The sequence below is a fragment of the Heteronotia binoei genome, chromosome 6 (assembly GCF_032191835.1).
Source record: "Heteronotia binoei isolate CCM8104 ecotype False Entrance Well chromosome 6, APGP_CSIRO_Hbin_v1, whole genome shotgun sequence".
Taxonomy (NCBI): domain Eukaryota; kingdom Metazoa; phylum Chordata; class Lepidosauria; order Squamata; family Gekkonidae; genus Heteronotia; species Heteronotia binoei.
Genome location: NC_083228.1, coordinates 40,801,147 through 40,816,427, shown reverse-complemented (window position 1 = coordinate 40,816,427; position 15,281 = coordinate 40,801,147). Strand labels below are relative to the sequence as shown.

General features: G+C 38.6%; 1 protein-coding gene across 8 annotated transcripts in view; it reads right to left on the bottom strand.

Annotated features, from left to right (window-relative positions):
- The window catches only part of CPEB3 (cytoplasmic polyadenylation element binding protein 3), a 106,455-nt gene continuing 91,174 nt past the window's right edge, over positions 1-15,281 (bottom strand). For all 8 annotated transcript variants that reach the window (XM_060241352.1, XM_060241356.1, XM_060241353.1 and 5 more), the window contains 4 exons: positions 15,087-15,205; positions 11,833-11,947; positions 8,778-8,959; positions 1-3,787 (listed from right to left, as the gene is read on the bottom strand). In XM_060241352.1, coding sequence (XP_060097335.1) covers positions 3,560-3,787; positions 8,778-8,959; positions 11,833-11,947; positions 15,087-15,205 — 644 coding nt within the window. In that variant the 3' untranslated portion in view covers positions 1-3,559. The remainder of the gene's footprint in view (positions 3,788-8,777; positions 8,960-11,832; positions 11,948-15,086; positions 15,206-15,281) is intronic.

The following is a 15,281-nucleotide window of genomic DNA, read 5'->3' as shown; positions in this document are numbered from 1 at the left end:
TTTTCCTGCTTCATTCTGTAATTTTATTGCCCAATTATTCATTACAGTTGTTCCAATCTTTTTACATATCCAACCATTTTCACACCATTGTAAACCACATCAGCGAGTTAATACATAAAGCTTTGCATTTCAAAAAACTAGACACTTTAGTAACAATATTACAAAGGTTTTTTTAGCTTCAAAAATAACTGAAAATGAAAAAATAAACTTTTAAAGAATTAGCATCATAAAATTAATTTATTCCAAGTAAAAATACAAAATAATATTAATGACATTGACCAGATATGAAAGTCTCTCCCAGAAACAACTATATTAATGGTTGAGAAAGCACTCCTTAAAGAAAATCTGAAATAAAAATGAAAAATATGTCAATGTTTAAATTTCTCTTAGCAAAAAATCTTTCTAAAAATAACAATGAAAATTTGTCTCAGTACAAAGGCTACATTACTATTGAAAAAATACCAGCATGAAGAAAAGGTACATATTTGACAGTAGAAAAATGATCTTAGTGAATCACAATGTCTAAAGTTTGCAATGAAAATAAATCTGCAATAAAGATTTATGCCTTTTTTCTTTTCTTTTTTTCTTTTTTTTTATACAAACAGTACAAACAGTATTGCACATAACAACAAAGAGTCGAGGTTAAGTTGCCTTCAAAAAAAATCGACTAGTTCAAGTCTCGCATCAAGAGAAGGCCACAAGAGGACCTGTTGTACCCAGGGGCTTCTTAGTCAAGTTGCAGTTCAGAACACCTTAGTTTAAAAAATAACTTCTTTTCTTGAAGGACCCTCTTATAATAATATAACATATTAACAACTTAGGGGGCACATTCATTTACAAAACAAAAAGGGACCATGTTATAATTTAATAAACTAAAAAATTATCTTTAAAAAAATACAAACAGAAGAACTCTCACAATTCTGGTCAGTCGTGCATAATTGCTTGATTATAAATATACAAATTAAGGGGAAAATATTTTTTTTCACCTTTCTATTCACAACTTCCAGCACCAAATGGAGATTTTTTTACACCTTTCCTCTATGACAACCTGGCTGTATTAATTTTAATCTTATTATGTATATAACTTCCAGGATCTCTCTCTTTCTCTTTTCCCCTCCTTTCTTTTCCAGGGTATGTTTGTACATGAAAGAGGGGAATTTCTTCAAAAATGTATACTTGTTTGTTTCACATAATTAGGTAGACTTCTGTAGGTTAGCTATGATCTTCAATATTACAGTTATAAAGCTCTAACTTCTTCATTTTCAAAAACGCAAATAAGCATGAAAAAAATAAAGTTACCCATCTGTTAAATCATTTTCTCGCAGAATTAAATTAATATATATTTTTTTCTGAATAAACTTACTTAGAAAATATTTTCTTTCCTATATTTCAAAATTGAGGTATTGCAAAAGATCATGTCAGTCAGAAAGCATGCCTTTTCTTTTAAAAAAGAATAATCTGCCAACTATTGAAAACTGTCTAGATACAAAAAGTAGTGCATAACAAATCTTGTATAGATGGAAAAAGAAAACCCAAACAGAAGAAAGACACCTGGGCTGGAAAAAGCAATATCACAAAAGTGCCCAGAAGAAACCATGAAAGGGATAAGAATGATTTTTTAAACCAGTAAAAAACTATTTTTTTTAAACACAGAAAGTTCCTTTCAGAGCCAATAATTGCAACTAAACATGAAAAGAAAACTTACAGAGTAAGACATTAACAAGGCCATCACAACACACAAAACCCAGAACATTTAAATCTACTATGCGGTGTTAATATCCAGTCCCCAGAACTGCAAAAACAGGGGAGAACAAAATAAAACGCAGAAAAATAGTGTACACATTCTCACAGTTAGCACACTAATGTGTGTTTATGTGTTAGTCTTGCAGCCCCAGAGTACATGCTAAAAAAATGTCCACCGTTATATAGTAGATCTCAATTGTATTCAAGCTTCACAGGATACATCCAGGTTCAAGAAATTAACGTCACATCCGAGAGGAGACATCTCACAAGTTAACTCTTTAGGCAGACATTTCTTTAGCACCACTTTTTCCCTTCACCTTTCATATGATGTGCCTAGTTTATCAGCCTATTATCTAAGTTGGTAGTGTACATATGTTGTTATGAGCTCTTTGGTTTTCCGAAGACGGGCTGCAACTACATACATGGTGCAAGCGTTTTATGTGAGAGAGATTGAAACAAAGAGCTCAACTTGTCCTTTGTTTGTACAAGCATGGTTATCTTTTGGTGAACCGTCAGAAGTGTGTGAATGTTAGACATAGAGGCTTAAACAGTTAAAGTTTGATCACAGTACTAGACATAATCACTTTACTATACAAAATAAATTGCACAATATATAACAGAGCACCGCAAAGTACTTCGTCTATCATTCACGAATTCATTGTAAGGATATTCTACATCTAGTTTTTAAAAATATTCGTTGTAATATAGGTTGTACTGCAATGGGCTGATCCTAATTTCAGAAGCATTTACATTTACTGAGGCATGCCTTCCTCCAGTCAGTAATCTATGTGTGCCGTGTACATGAGCACGTGTGTGTGTTACTCTTTTCCTTAATTTCTTTTGCCAAGTACTTTGTAGCCTATATAGATTCTTAATTGGTGCATTGTGGGCAGATTTTTATATCAGACATATATAAAATTTTTATTGCATGCAGCAACCTGATTAAGTAAACATGCAGTCAAAACTATTGACCTTCCTTGGAAGCTTTCTGAATGCTATACTGATCTCCTTTCAGCAGTCATCACTCTTTTTTAAATCACATAATCGTCTTTTTCAAATCGATACCCTAAGCTTGAATAGAGTATTGTGGTATTAGTAATACCATCTTAATAGCAGCAAAAGCTATTGCAGCATACATTTACATAACACTAAAAGACCTAACCAAATAGGAAACCCTCAGCAAAAACAATAAAGGGGGGTGGGGAGTGGGGAAAATGTGATCCAGCTTATGAGGTATCATCCTTACCAGTCAAAATGGAGAGCAACAAAATACCTTTTAGGGTTATTTCTACTCTAAGTGACCCAAACTAATGATTGCTGAATATCCATTTGAAGTTTTTGCTACATCTGCCACCTACTTGTGAGTGTTACCTTTGGTAAATCATCTGCTAGGGGCAAGTCTACATTTCTGAAAATAAGTGCATGCTCCAGTTTTAAAATAAAATTAATTATAATTTTAAAAAATCTTCATCGCATACACATCAACCCAGTGGAGGCCAATGAGAATGGCAGTCTACTTATTGTCACGTGTGACAAGTCTTGCGTGTAAGAAATTAAGGTACCAAGCAGATGTTTGTGTGAATCAAAGTGCAAAATCAGTACAGTTACACTCTGCTAGGCTTGTATTATACTGGACAAGGAGTTCAGTAATGTGACTGTAAATAATAATAATTATAATCATAATAAAAGACCCATCTCTTCATTATAGTCAAGGATGAATGCACAGATTTCCAGAACACCAAAGCCCTGAGGCAGCACTCTGTCTTCCTTCAATTTCATCAGCTCCAGTACTTGCTGCTGGGTTTAGGCCTGGGCTTCAGCTCCAACGGAACGGAACGTGGCGTGGCCGATCTCCTCCCTCCTTCACAAGTGGTTTGTGGAACTCTCGTCCAGCACGAGAGTGAATGCTTGCCCAGCAGTATTCACAGTAATACTGCAAGCAGGTAACATTGGCACAGAAGAACGGAGCAAATTTCCCACCACAGCGAGTGCCCTGGCATTCGTCACACATCTGATCATCAAGCACATATGGCTTCACTTCCACCTATAAAAGAAAAGAAACGGTACAAGATTAACACAGAAAAGGACAGAAAATTCTGTGAACTGGCTCAGAGTTTCTACATCTGGAGAGACCCATATTAACATATCTAATTCTCAACAGTCCCCTCTGCCTGCAAATATTTATTTCCACAAGCAGAGGGCAGACTCTCCTCCAACAGGTTTTTCTTCAGACTCAGGGGACTTCATGAGCCTGCAGAAAAATAAAAAATATATATATGTTTTTTTTTTTTAAGCTGAGAATTAGAGACCTTGGCAGTGGTCATGGAGGATGCCAGCAGCCCTGCAGGGCTTGACAGCAGCAGTGAAGAATGCAAGCAGCTTTCCTCAATCTGGCAGCAACAGAGGGCAACCTCGAGCTGATTACTAGCCACACACCACTTTGTGCCGGGGAGGGGATATGGCATTCTTCCCTGCGAGTCTCTAACGCCTCCCCACAAGTCTCTCCCCCCTCACTGAGCCATGTGGGAAATTAGCAGTGACGAAGTTAGGAGTCCCCTCTGCAAGTATCCCCTCCAGTGACTTCCACCCCCTCCCAACCCGCAGCCTGCTGTTGGCCTGCTGGAAGGGAAGTGGGGAGAGCAGCAAGGTTGGACGGAACTGCAGTACCAAAGGTGGGTGAGTAGGTGGGAAGAGAGCAAGGGTTGGGGAGTGAATATCAAGGGCAGGTGAGTAGTGGTATGCCAAGCAGATAAGGAGAGCTACAAAGGTGGGGAAGTGGAGTGCCAAGGATGGGGTGTAGGTGGGGAGACCAGAAACGGTGGAGAGTGAGCGGAATGCCAAGAATGGTGGGGACATTGGAGAGAACTGATGAAGAAAAGAGGAAGGCAAAAGAGAGGGGGGTAGATTGACAGATAAGAGGAATGGGAGAAAGGAGTGAAATAGGGGGTAAGTTGATAGATAAAAGGAACGGGAGAAATGGGAGTAGGTTATTAGAAAAGGAGGGGTAGGTTGACAGAGAAGGGATGGGGGCAGGTTAACAGAGAAGGGGAGGGGGAAGACTGTTAGAGAAGGAGGAAGAGGGAAGGAAGCAAAGAGGGGGAAGTGGTGCACCCTCTCTGCAAGTTTCTTGCAGGTTCCCACTTGTATTGTATAATCATGACAAAAGTTTTAAGGCAGAGATGGATGACCTTCTACCATTAGCACCCCTGTGTGGTATGGAAATGGAAGTTTTAGCTGGCACAGCCTGTCATGCTATGGTGCTGCAGATGTGCAGAAAACCATATCTACCAAAAGGTGTTTTGGAGCCATAATGCTGAAAAGGGTTGGACAGATCTGCTTTAGAGCTCTAAGTAAGTAAATGGAGGTGGTGAAGGAGAGATACAATTATCGTAAGGTAGACATTAATATGCCATTGTTGCCAGGCAATTAGGGAACAGAAACATGAATATGCACTTTGGGTTTATTAAGTAGGCCTTAGCTGAGCAGTTTCTAGATCAGTGATCCTTCCCCTCTAGCTGCCAATAATGAGGCCACCAGAGGGAGGGCAGGAAGCAGCCAGGCATCACTCTACTATGCCAGTAGCCAGCTCAGCTTAGCACCACCAATTTCCCTGAGGAACACTTGCATAAAATTTTAATTGTAATTTATGCCTGGGAACCATTTCAGAATTTAACTTTGACTGGAAAATTAAATAAAAAATTAATAGACACATTTCCTGTGTTGGGAGAGGCATATTTGGGAAGAATTACACTCAAAATGGAGGGGGGAACTACCAGGAGCTATTGAAATGTCAATCAGCACACAGTCACCACGTTTCTTGCAGCTTTCCCATAAATTTCAGTTTGGGTCATAAGAGTTACAGTGAACCTTCTTTGCATGAAGACCGATATTATTTGGGCAATTTCAAGAACTGAGTATTTTATTTGTGGGGGGAAAGATGGCTATATAAGATCACAACTATTATAATATTTCATATTTAAGATCTCTTCTATAAGGCTCAAGTTAACTTTTTGACATAATACCAGTGAACTAAATCTGAGTTGCAAATTTACTAAACTTCCTGGCATTTTAATGTGAAGTAAATTTGGCACTGCTCTAAGACTTTGTTGGAAAACAAAAATAAGAAGCATGTAATATTTCTAGTAGTGTCCCATGTTCCTTCTCAAAAACTAGAGGATATTTTCAAAATAGGTATACAGGGATTCAGTATCAAAGTAACAATATTCTGAGCTTAGATTTGGAGGCAAAGCAGCAGCATGACTGAACAATAATTGTTTCGGGTATAGAATTAAAGACAAAAAATTGAGTTATTTCTCACACTTGTATGCCATGCTTAAAAAGCTGCTAAAATGATAGGAACATAACCCTAACCATGGTTATGAACGTAAATGTCCCACTGATTTCAAATGGAAAGCACATATTTCAGTATCTTGCACTGAAATCAATGGAATTTAAAGTTTATAACTTCTAATGCCACTAATGTGAGTTTTTGCTGTGGTGAAACTATGGAATTAGAGGCTGTGGTAGGCTGGCTAAGAAAGAGCAGACTGAAGCTGAACCTGTTAAAGACAGAGTTCCTGTGGCTGGGGGAAACAGGGCTGGAGCACAGATTACCAGCTCTTGACAGGTCGCCATTAACACTGGCATCATCCATCAAGAGTTTGGGTGTGATGCTGGATGCCTCCCTTTCAATGGAGGCCCAGGTCATGCATATCACCAATTAGCTCCCATTCTGTTCGAATCTAGCTACAGTGATCTATGCAACCGTTACCTCCAAATTAGACTACTGTAACTTGCTACCCTTGAGGCTGACCCTAAAACTCCAACAGGTGCAGCACGTGCTGGCGTAAGTCCTGTCGGAAAAGCCACAGACAGCACACATTCAAACAGTGCTGCGCCAGCTACACTGGCTTCCAGTTGAGTACTGGGTCAGATTCAAAGTTTTGGTTCTGGCCTTTAAGGCCTTAAGTGGTCTGGGACCAATGTATCCAAGGGACCATCTCCTCCATTATGTTCCTGGAAGGGCACTGTACTCTGTTGGTAGTAACCTACTGGTGATCCCCGGCCCTAAAGAGGTCCAGCTGTCCTCAACAACCTGGTGGAACTTTCTGCCAGATTACACTCGGGCTCTGCAGGAATTTATGCAATTCCGCAGGGCCTGTAAGGCAGCGATGTTCCGCCAGACTTTTGGTTGAGAACAGTGACGGATGGCACCTTTCTTTTTTCCCCCAACCCCCCCAAAGTCCCCCCCCCATATGCACTGCTCTGACTGTCAGGAATAATAACACCTTGGATGCTATAGGGATTTCTGAAATTGTTATTGTTTTACTGTTTTAATCTGTATTGTTGTGTTGTTTTTAAATTATGTATTGTCTTGCTTGATGTACATCGCCCAGAGCCTGGCCTTGGCCAGGATTGGGCAATTCAATAAATAATAATAATAGTAATAATAGCAATAATACTAATAGTAATAATCATCATCATCATCATCATCATCATCATCATCTGCTGCACACAAAAAATTGTGTTATGTTCTCTAGACTGTTGGAGGAAAGCCCTACAAGTGCAGCCTGGGCACAGTGTTTCCTCAAGAGAGAAAATATATATTTTAAATATCATTTATAAAGTATTCAATATGCATGAAAATGTTTTGGATCATAGCTTAGATATCTCACTTTATACGACTTACCCTTGCACACGTGTAACTCTTTCCCACCAGGCCTATTCAGAGCCTACATTACAAGGAGAAATCTCAAACTATTTTTAACTTTGACATGTGCTTGTAAGGATAAACAGATGAATTGGAAAATATTTATATGTATTTGAATATGTTATCTCCCTATTTACCTGATCTTAAAATCCCATTCTTTTCAGAGATCAAATAGGAAATTTGCACAGGAAACTGTGAACTGTCATTAGACTGACATTAAAATGGCAATTCCAAATAGATTATTTTATCCAGGTAATGAACAGAGGCTCTTTCCTTCTTCAAATAAAAAGCAAGTATTTTCTGCTTGAGTATCAAGTCAAAATTCGAAGTGTTTTGACATGCCGTGTCTACTAAACAAGTATTCTTTCTATTTATATTATTTAGCACAATCTCTCTCTCTCTCTGTGTGTGTAAGTAAAGCGTGGAGGATCTGTTCACTCACATAGAAAAAATAATGCCACTGGAATATTCAGTTATAACAAACAGAGCAAAATATTTTTTTGTTTGCTTAGAGTTCTGTTAGTTGTTTTTGTTTCCTTGGAGTTACTTTGGAAATGAGTAGTTGAAGGATGAGTAGTTGAAAAAAATAACTGCAATTCTCATCGAAGTCATTCTAACCAAATGTTTTGATATGGGGTGAATTAAAACTGTGAAAAGGAAAAGTAACCATTGTTTTGAATTCACATACCTTTTCATCTTTTCTATTCCCCTCAGCATAGGAAAACCATTACTCCCCTACCTCTGCCTAGTTTAACTTTTCATTATTGAATAATAGGTTCTGTTCAAAATGTATTCTGATAGAAGGGAAGTGTCAAGAAAATTCTACTAGATTTTCACTTTCAAACACAACTTTTATTTTAGCACATTTAACATTTCCTATATTTGAGATTTTTTTAAAAAAATCTAAACTTCAAAATCTAACTCTCACTGTGTTAAGCAAATTATTTACAAGCAAATACACTGGGGGGGTCTGCATGTGTACTGATGGACTACACATGCAACTTGCCAAGGAGACAAATAATGCCATTTCAGGTTGGGAAAATAATGTTGGAATAGAAGGCTGAAACCCCTTCCCACTACCTGCCATGATCCCAAAGAGCTGCATGCTTGGGAAACAAGTTCCCTCGCACCTGATGTGTGACTGGGAGAGTCCACATCAGGAGAACCCAGATATTTCACATTAAAAAGCTTCACCTGTTTTGTAGGACAAAATGCTGGGCTAGATGACCCAATAATCTGACTTGGTATACAGCATTTCTATATGATCAAATACCATCACACTTAAATAAGCAGGGACTTGTTCATTGTATGATGCTATACTTACCCGTTTATCAATGTCATTGTGTTGGAGTTGGACAAAGCGTGCACTAATAGCAGCAATATAGCTTTGCTGATTGGAGAAAGCCACTCTACCAGCACCTTTTGGGTATTTCAGTTCAGGGTCTGTATCAATGCCAGCATAGCAGACTCCTCCATACAAACGATCCATAATCATTGCTAATTCAACTGGAAGGTAACATTATAATACTATATATTTATTTATTTACTACAGAAGCTCTTATACACTGTATGCAAATATAAAAAGGACAACATTATTCAGACGTACAATACGCAACTCCCCCCCTTAGAATACCTTAAAGAATAGATTTGTCTGCTAAAAAAATCAGACTCAATAACTATTAAGTGAAAGACAAGACAGCACAGGAAAAAAACTGAGAAAGTGCTAACCAGCTGTATTTCTAGAACTATTAACTGATAAATCTTACAAATCCACTGTTCAACTGATTTTCACCAATTCATTAAAATGCATTACAGTATCTCAACACAGATGGCTCATCAAGGATTATTTAATGAAGATAATTCTTGAGGTTTATTGAAAATAAGGATTCAAAGAAGCTATTATTCAGCATCTTAAATAACAGGATTTGAATGATGAACCTAAATAGTGCTGAATGCTGACAATTGATCAGATTAAAACCCGAAATGTCCAATAGTCAGATAATACACTGTTTTGTTAAACATTCTGCAATGAGTCTGTAAAAATTCACAGTCTGCTACTGAATTTATAAGCACAGGTGGTATGCAATTAAAAAATGCAAAGTAATAACGTGAACATGAGCTGTACATGGACCAGAAATATTTCCTTCCTCTGGACAATCTCTGAATTAGAGATGTGAAGGTCTGGAACAATAGGCAAAATTTGGGGAGAAAAATTCTCTCTTCACTTTGAAATTTTTGAGGGACTCTGAAGAAAAAATCATATGAAATTGGAGAGTAAGAAATGTTCTTGGAGATATGGGCTTGGATCCTAGTACATCATTGCCTTTGTGCTCCACTCCAGCCACTGTGGAGCGTTCCTGTGCTGCAGAGCTTCCTTCCTCTCCTGCTATCATTTCTTCATGTGTGAGGGCTCCTTGAAAAACACTGATATTGCACAAGGAGAAGTGGTATCAGAAAAGGAAGTGAGTTCCCCAGCAGAGAAAAGCCTCAGCAGCAGCTGGATCCATGCCAATGTGTTACTCACACAGGTCACTTAACAAGCAGGTTGTCTGCAATGGTTTGCTATTAAGGAAGCAAGTCTCCCCCCATAAAAGAAATCATCAATGTATGTATCTCCAGGTTTTTCCCATCTTTCCAGTAGTCTTCTCTAGCAAAGGTGGGGTCAGACCCACGTTATAACAAAGCCCCCAGTAATGCCAAATGTGCTTAGCATAAGAGCCACATAGAATAAACACCAGATGTTTGAAAGCTGCAAGACATGAACATGGCGGAACTTGCTCTGGCTCGCCAGCACCTGAGACACTGACCACACCCCCATCCGATTCCCAGTGCTATTATATATTTTACACATTGTGGAGGAGGGAGAGAGCGCATCAGGCAAGGATAAAAGTAGCCTTGAGCTGCTGGCACAACATCTTATTTATGTTAATTTTTAACTGATCTTTGATGGTAATAAACTGAACTACTAGATAACTAGAATGATTTGTTTCCTGAATTTTTTTCTTGAGAGTGATATGTCTTAGCAAGCATTCTTTAGCTCCCTCAATTGGAAACAAATGAGGAGACAGAGAAAGAGAGAGAGATGGAAAGAAAGCAAATAGATGGGGAAGGAGGAAGGGGAAAAGAGAGAGAGAAAGAGAAACAAAGAAAACAAACCAATGGGGATGGAGGGTGGAAGGGAGGGAGAAGAAAGAGAGAGAGAGATTGAACATATATATATGAACATATGAACATATGAAGCTGCCTTATACTGAATCAGAACCTTGGTCCATCAAAGTCAGTATTGTCTTCTCAGACTGGCAGTGGCTCTCCAGGGTCTCAAGCTGAGGTTTTTCACACCTATTTGCCTGGACCCTTTTTTGGAGATGCCAGGGATTGAACCTGGGACCTTCTGCTTCCCAAGCAGATGCTCTACCACTGAGCCACTGTCCCTCCCCAAGAAAAAGAAGGAAGAGAGAGAAAGGTGTAAAGAAAGCAAATAGATGGGGGAGGGAGGAAGAAAATGGGAAAGAAACTAAATAGATGAGGGAGGAAGGAGAGAAGGAAAGGTGGAAAGAAAGCACCTTTCTCCAAGACCCCCAACCCCCATGCCAGCTGACTTGGTTTGGAGAAGGGATTTAAATGCCTTCTCCAAGCCAAGCCAACCACTGTGGCAAGGTGGTGGGACTTGGAGAACACACTTAACTTTAGAGGGGGAGGGAGGGGATAAAGAGAGAGAAAGAAAAAGAAAAGAAAGGTGGAAAGAAAGAAAGGAAATAGATGAGGCGAGGAAAGGAGCGGTGGAAAGAAAGTAACCTTAAATGCGTTCTCCAAGCCACCCACACTGGCTGGGGTTGGCTTGGAGAAGGGATTTAAAGAGACAAAGTCTTTTTCCAAGTTGGATGGCAGGGTGGCAGGGGCTTCAAGAGCTGCATAATATGTGTGAAAGCTGCATGTGACTCCTGAGCCACAGTTTGGCCATCCCTGATATAGAAAAACCTGTCACATGGGATCCTCATTGCCACTGTTATCTTGGTAGCCACAGCTGCATTGGGAATACCACCCAAGCCTGAGTAAGACCTCTCAGAATGCTTAGTATGACGGTTTATGGAATGCATCTAGGAAGCCTACCTACCCAATGTTAGAAAAATGCTGTGATCTGTGGAAATGTGCTCATCTGATTAGGTCCTCTGTCCATGCTCTTTTGAGCTTAAAAAAAAATGGAAGAAACAAATGTTGCAACTTGATGCAACAGGTAATTTGAAGAGTGTTGCTACTTAAGAAAAAAGATACATATAGAAAAGAGATCTGATAATGCAGAAAATTTCTGTAAACGGACTATTATTAGAGTACTGAAATAAAGAAAGCATCCACAAAACTATGTTAAAAGGTTCACCCACCAGCTCGGAGGGGTCGCGGAACTCCTCCAACAAAAATAGTTTTTCTGGGATCTAAAGGTTGAGAACCGTCCATTACAAAGTCACTGTCACTTAAGTTCCAAGGTCGAATTTGTACCTAAACAAACAAACAAACAGCTTTATTTTAAACTTGATTTTTTAACAGAAGACTTTGGAATTTTCACATCTTTTTAAAACAAACCCTCAAACTACTGGTACCTAATGCTATCACCAGTTAGGCTGCCCTTGCCAGTTTATCAGGCACAAAAGAAAGTTTTAAACCACCACAGCAAGACCACCAAATGTACTGTTGCTCTCCTACCAACCTCCACTTGAGGCCAGCTGCTTTCACAACCAGGTTGTCTTGTATGAGGCAGTCATACTGGCAACTAGAAAAGAGTACGAGCCTGGTAGCACCTTAAAGACTAACAAAATTTGTGGTGGGGTATGAGCTTTCATGAGTCACTGCTCACTTCTTCAGATATTGGCAACTAGTAAAACATCTTAATTGGCCAATCTGTTGTCTATTCAGTTCCTAAGTCCAAGTTATGTTAAACTTGCTGGGCAAGCAAAACACTTGTCTAAGGATCAAAGAGAAGTAGTCTGTTGCTGGTTCACAAGAATGGCTAAACAAGAGAGAGAGATTCCCTACAAACAACAGCAAGTGATGACTTTCTTGAAGCAGAATGAGTTCTGCTTGCTTCTCTCTCCCACCTCTGTTTCTCAACCAAATGCACACACATTTCTACATTGAATTCTGATTTCTTAACATTCTTCAGTTGACTGCCTACCTTTAAAAAAACCCCACCTTTTTATCATCACTTGCAAGCTTACCAACTTAACATGTGGTTCTGCATCTTATCTTTAAAACTAAACTACACGACTTTTTAAAAGCTGAAAAGGTGCAGCAGTGAGACAGAAATGCAGGTGTGATGTCACTAGCTCCTAGCCACTCAAGAGCTCTTGCAAACCAGCAAAACAGGCTTCTTCTCAGCTTGGTATTTCCACAAAGCTTGCATATTTGAACAAAACAGGGCAAAACGCAGTTCCACAGTAGCTTGAATGCTCTACATCTGTACACAGACCAAAGCAGGACTCTGCACAGCTCTTCCATCAGTCTTCCTACCTTCAGTCGTAAAATGCTCAGGAGAAAAGTGGGAACATAAATTAACTACCAAAAAGTTTCAGAGGAAAGTGAACCAACAGGCATGTGCATTCTTGGGTAGAAATTAGACCAAAACACTTTTCACAAATGGCTTGCAGAAAATAGAAAGGTTCAATTAATAGGTTCAGTTCCTAAGTCCAAGTTATGTTAAACTTGCTGGGTAAGCAACATGACAAGTTAAACCTGCTGGGCAAGCAAAACACTTGTCTAAGGATCAAAGAGAAGTAGTCTGTTGCTGGTTCACAAGAATGGCTAAACAAGAGAGAGAGATTCCCTACAAACAACAGCAAATGATAACTCAAAGAGCTAACACCTTGCTTGCTGACATAACTTTGTAAATAAAAATGAAGTATTTTCTTACTGTATCTTCACTATAAAGGGCTGGTTCACTTGTGCAGATAGTCAAATACAGGCAGTGGGGCCAGCCCTGATGATCATGCCCTATTATGCAAAACCAAGGAAGTCCTCATATTTGCAATGAAATATTACTTTGAAAAATGGTGGACAAAGGAAGAGATGTGGGGAAATGAAACTTCCCTTATTTCACAGGTGTCCCACTTGTATTTATAAGAAATAGTATGTGCAAACTTAATACCCATATGAGTATTCATTAATAAGCATATGAATTATTTAACAACTGTTAACAGATATATACTTGTCTTTTTCTATTCAGCACACTGAGGTTGAATGCCTAAACAAGATTAATTTTTCAAATATCCTGTTTCTAGCTGTTTCCATTGTCAAGATAATATAATATTTTATTTTGTGGATCTAGAATGATGTATTTTCTCACATAAATCTAGCAATACTATTTTCTTTTTTAATGCTCTCTTTACAACATGGAACAAAGGTCAGGACCAAAGAATTGTACAACTAGTTCTAAAAACTCAAATAGCAGCTCCCCTATGTTACATAGCAAACCTGTTTTGAAATTCTCAATAACAGTGGGTGATATGTCACAATCTAAAATTCATATTTTAAAACACAGAATTTACTGTCAGCTGACAATGTAACGTAAGCGTTCCATACATTTTCAAAACTCAAGAAAGGTGGGTGGATGTTGGAGGAGGAGAAGGAATTAAGTCCTTTACTTAGGCTAAGAGGATTGCCTAAACAGAAAGCACTTATTCTGTCCAGCTAAAGGAACCAGATGGCTGACATTTGAGACAAAGTCTGTAGATGGTTTTCAAATAAGAAATCCACACAAAAATCATTTTGATGACTCTTATAAACCACTTATCTATTCACATTCTGATATAGAGACTAGGCTTTGAGTCACATTTTTAAAAGACCGCGTTTATGACTGCTAACTTGTGGGGAACAGTGTCCAAGCACCCACAGATAAGTAGGTGATGGTGTTCATGGAAGTCCCCCCCCTCCCCTTTAAGGAAGAAAAATTACATGAGCAAGTTCTCCTGGGAATTGGGCATCAGGTTCAAGCCTGAGCTAACAGTTTACTTCCTTCACTTGGATACAGCCATAGGATATTTTTAAACAATCAAGGAAAGGGGGGGCACTATTCAAGTGTTCTAGTAATTAAAACTAATTTACACAACTAAAGAAATTAAGGCCCAGATCATTTAAATATGTATTGCTTTATACCAAGAAATTCTATTTACTTTAGATAGGAACATTTTTAGAGTACTATTTACTCTTTCCCCTGCAATACTGTCATTGTGTTTAAAATCTAGTTATGCAGGAAAATGGCAAGTGAAATTACTTAAAAACTCAACAAAACTAACTCATATGCCAGTCCATACATCTATTTGTGCTTGTATATGTGCACACATAGTTCTTGGACATGACAACATTCATTCATTTTAATCGAGAAACAAAATCCATGCACAAAAAAATACATAAAGGCTAATTATATTAAAATGTATGAGACAGCTGCCTGAAGCAGACAGTGTGCGTGTATCTGGCACCTGGATCTGAACATTACTCCATTACAGAATGGCAAAGAAACAACCAGCTTGAATATTAAATTGTTTTGACATTTACTGACAGCTTGTAGGACTCCTATTGTCTTTATATGCTAAGGCAGTATACCTCTCCTATTCAAAGAAAAAAAATAGTATGTTGGTTTATTTACTGGTTTGTCTTTTATGGTGGGACTTGACACACATAGGTAAAGTTTCCCATCTTCTTCCAGACAGGCATCTATCAAAGCTTGCACAGAACTTTCTTCCTGGAACAGCAGAAAGGCATATCCTTCGGGGGAAAATAAAATTAGAAACACTATTAAAGTTATGCAAATACAAATTCTGCGGAGAAAATGCTCAATACA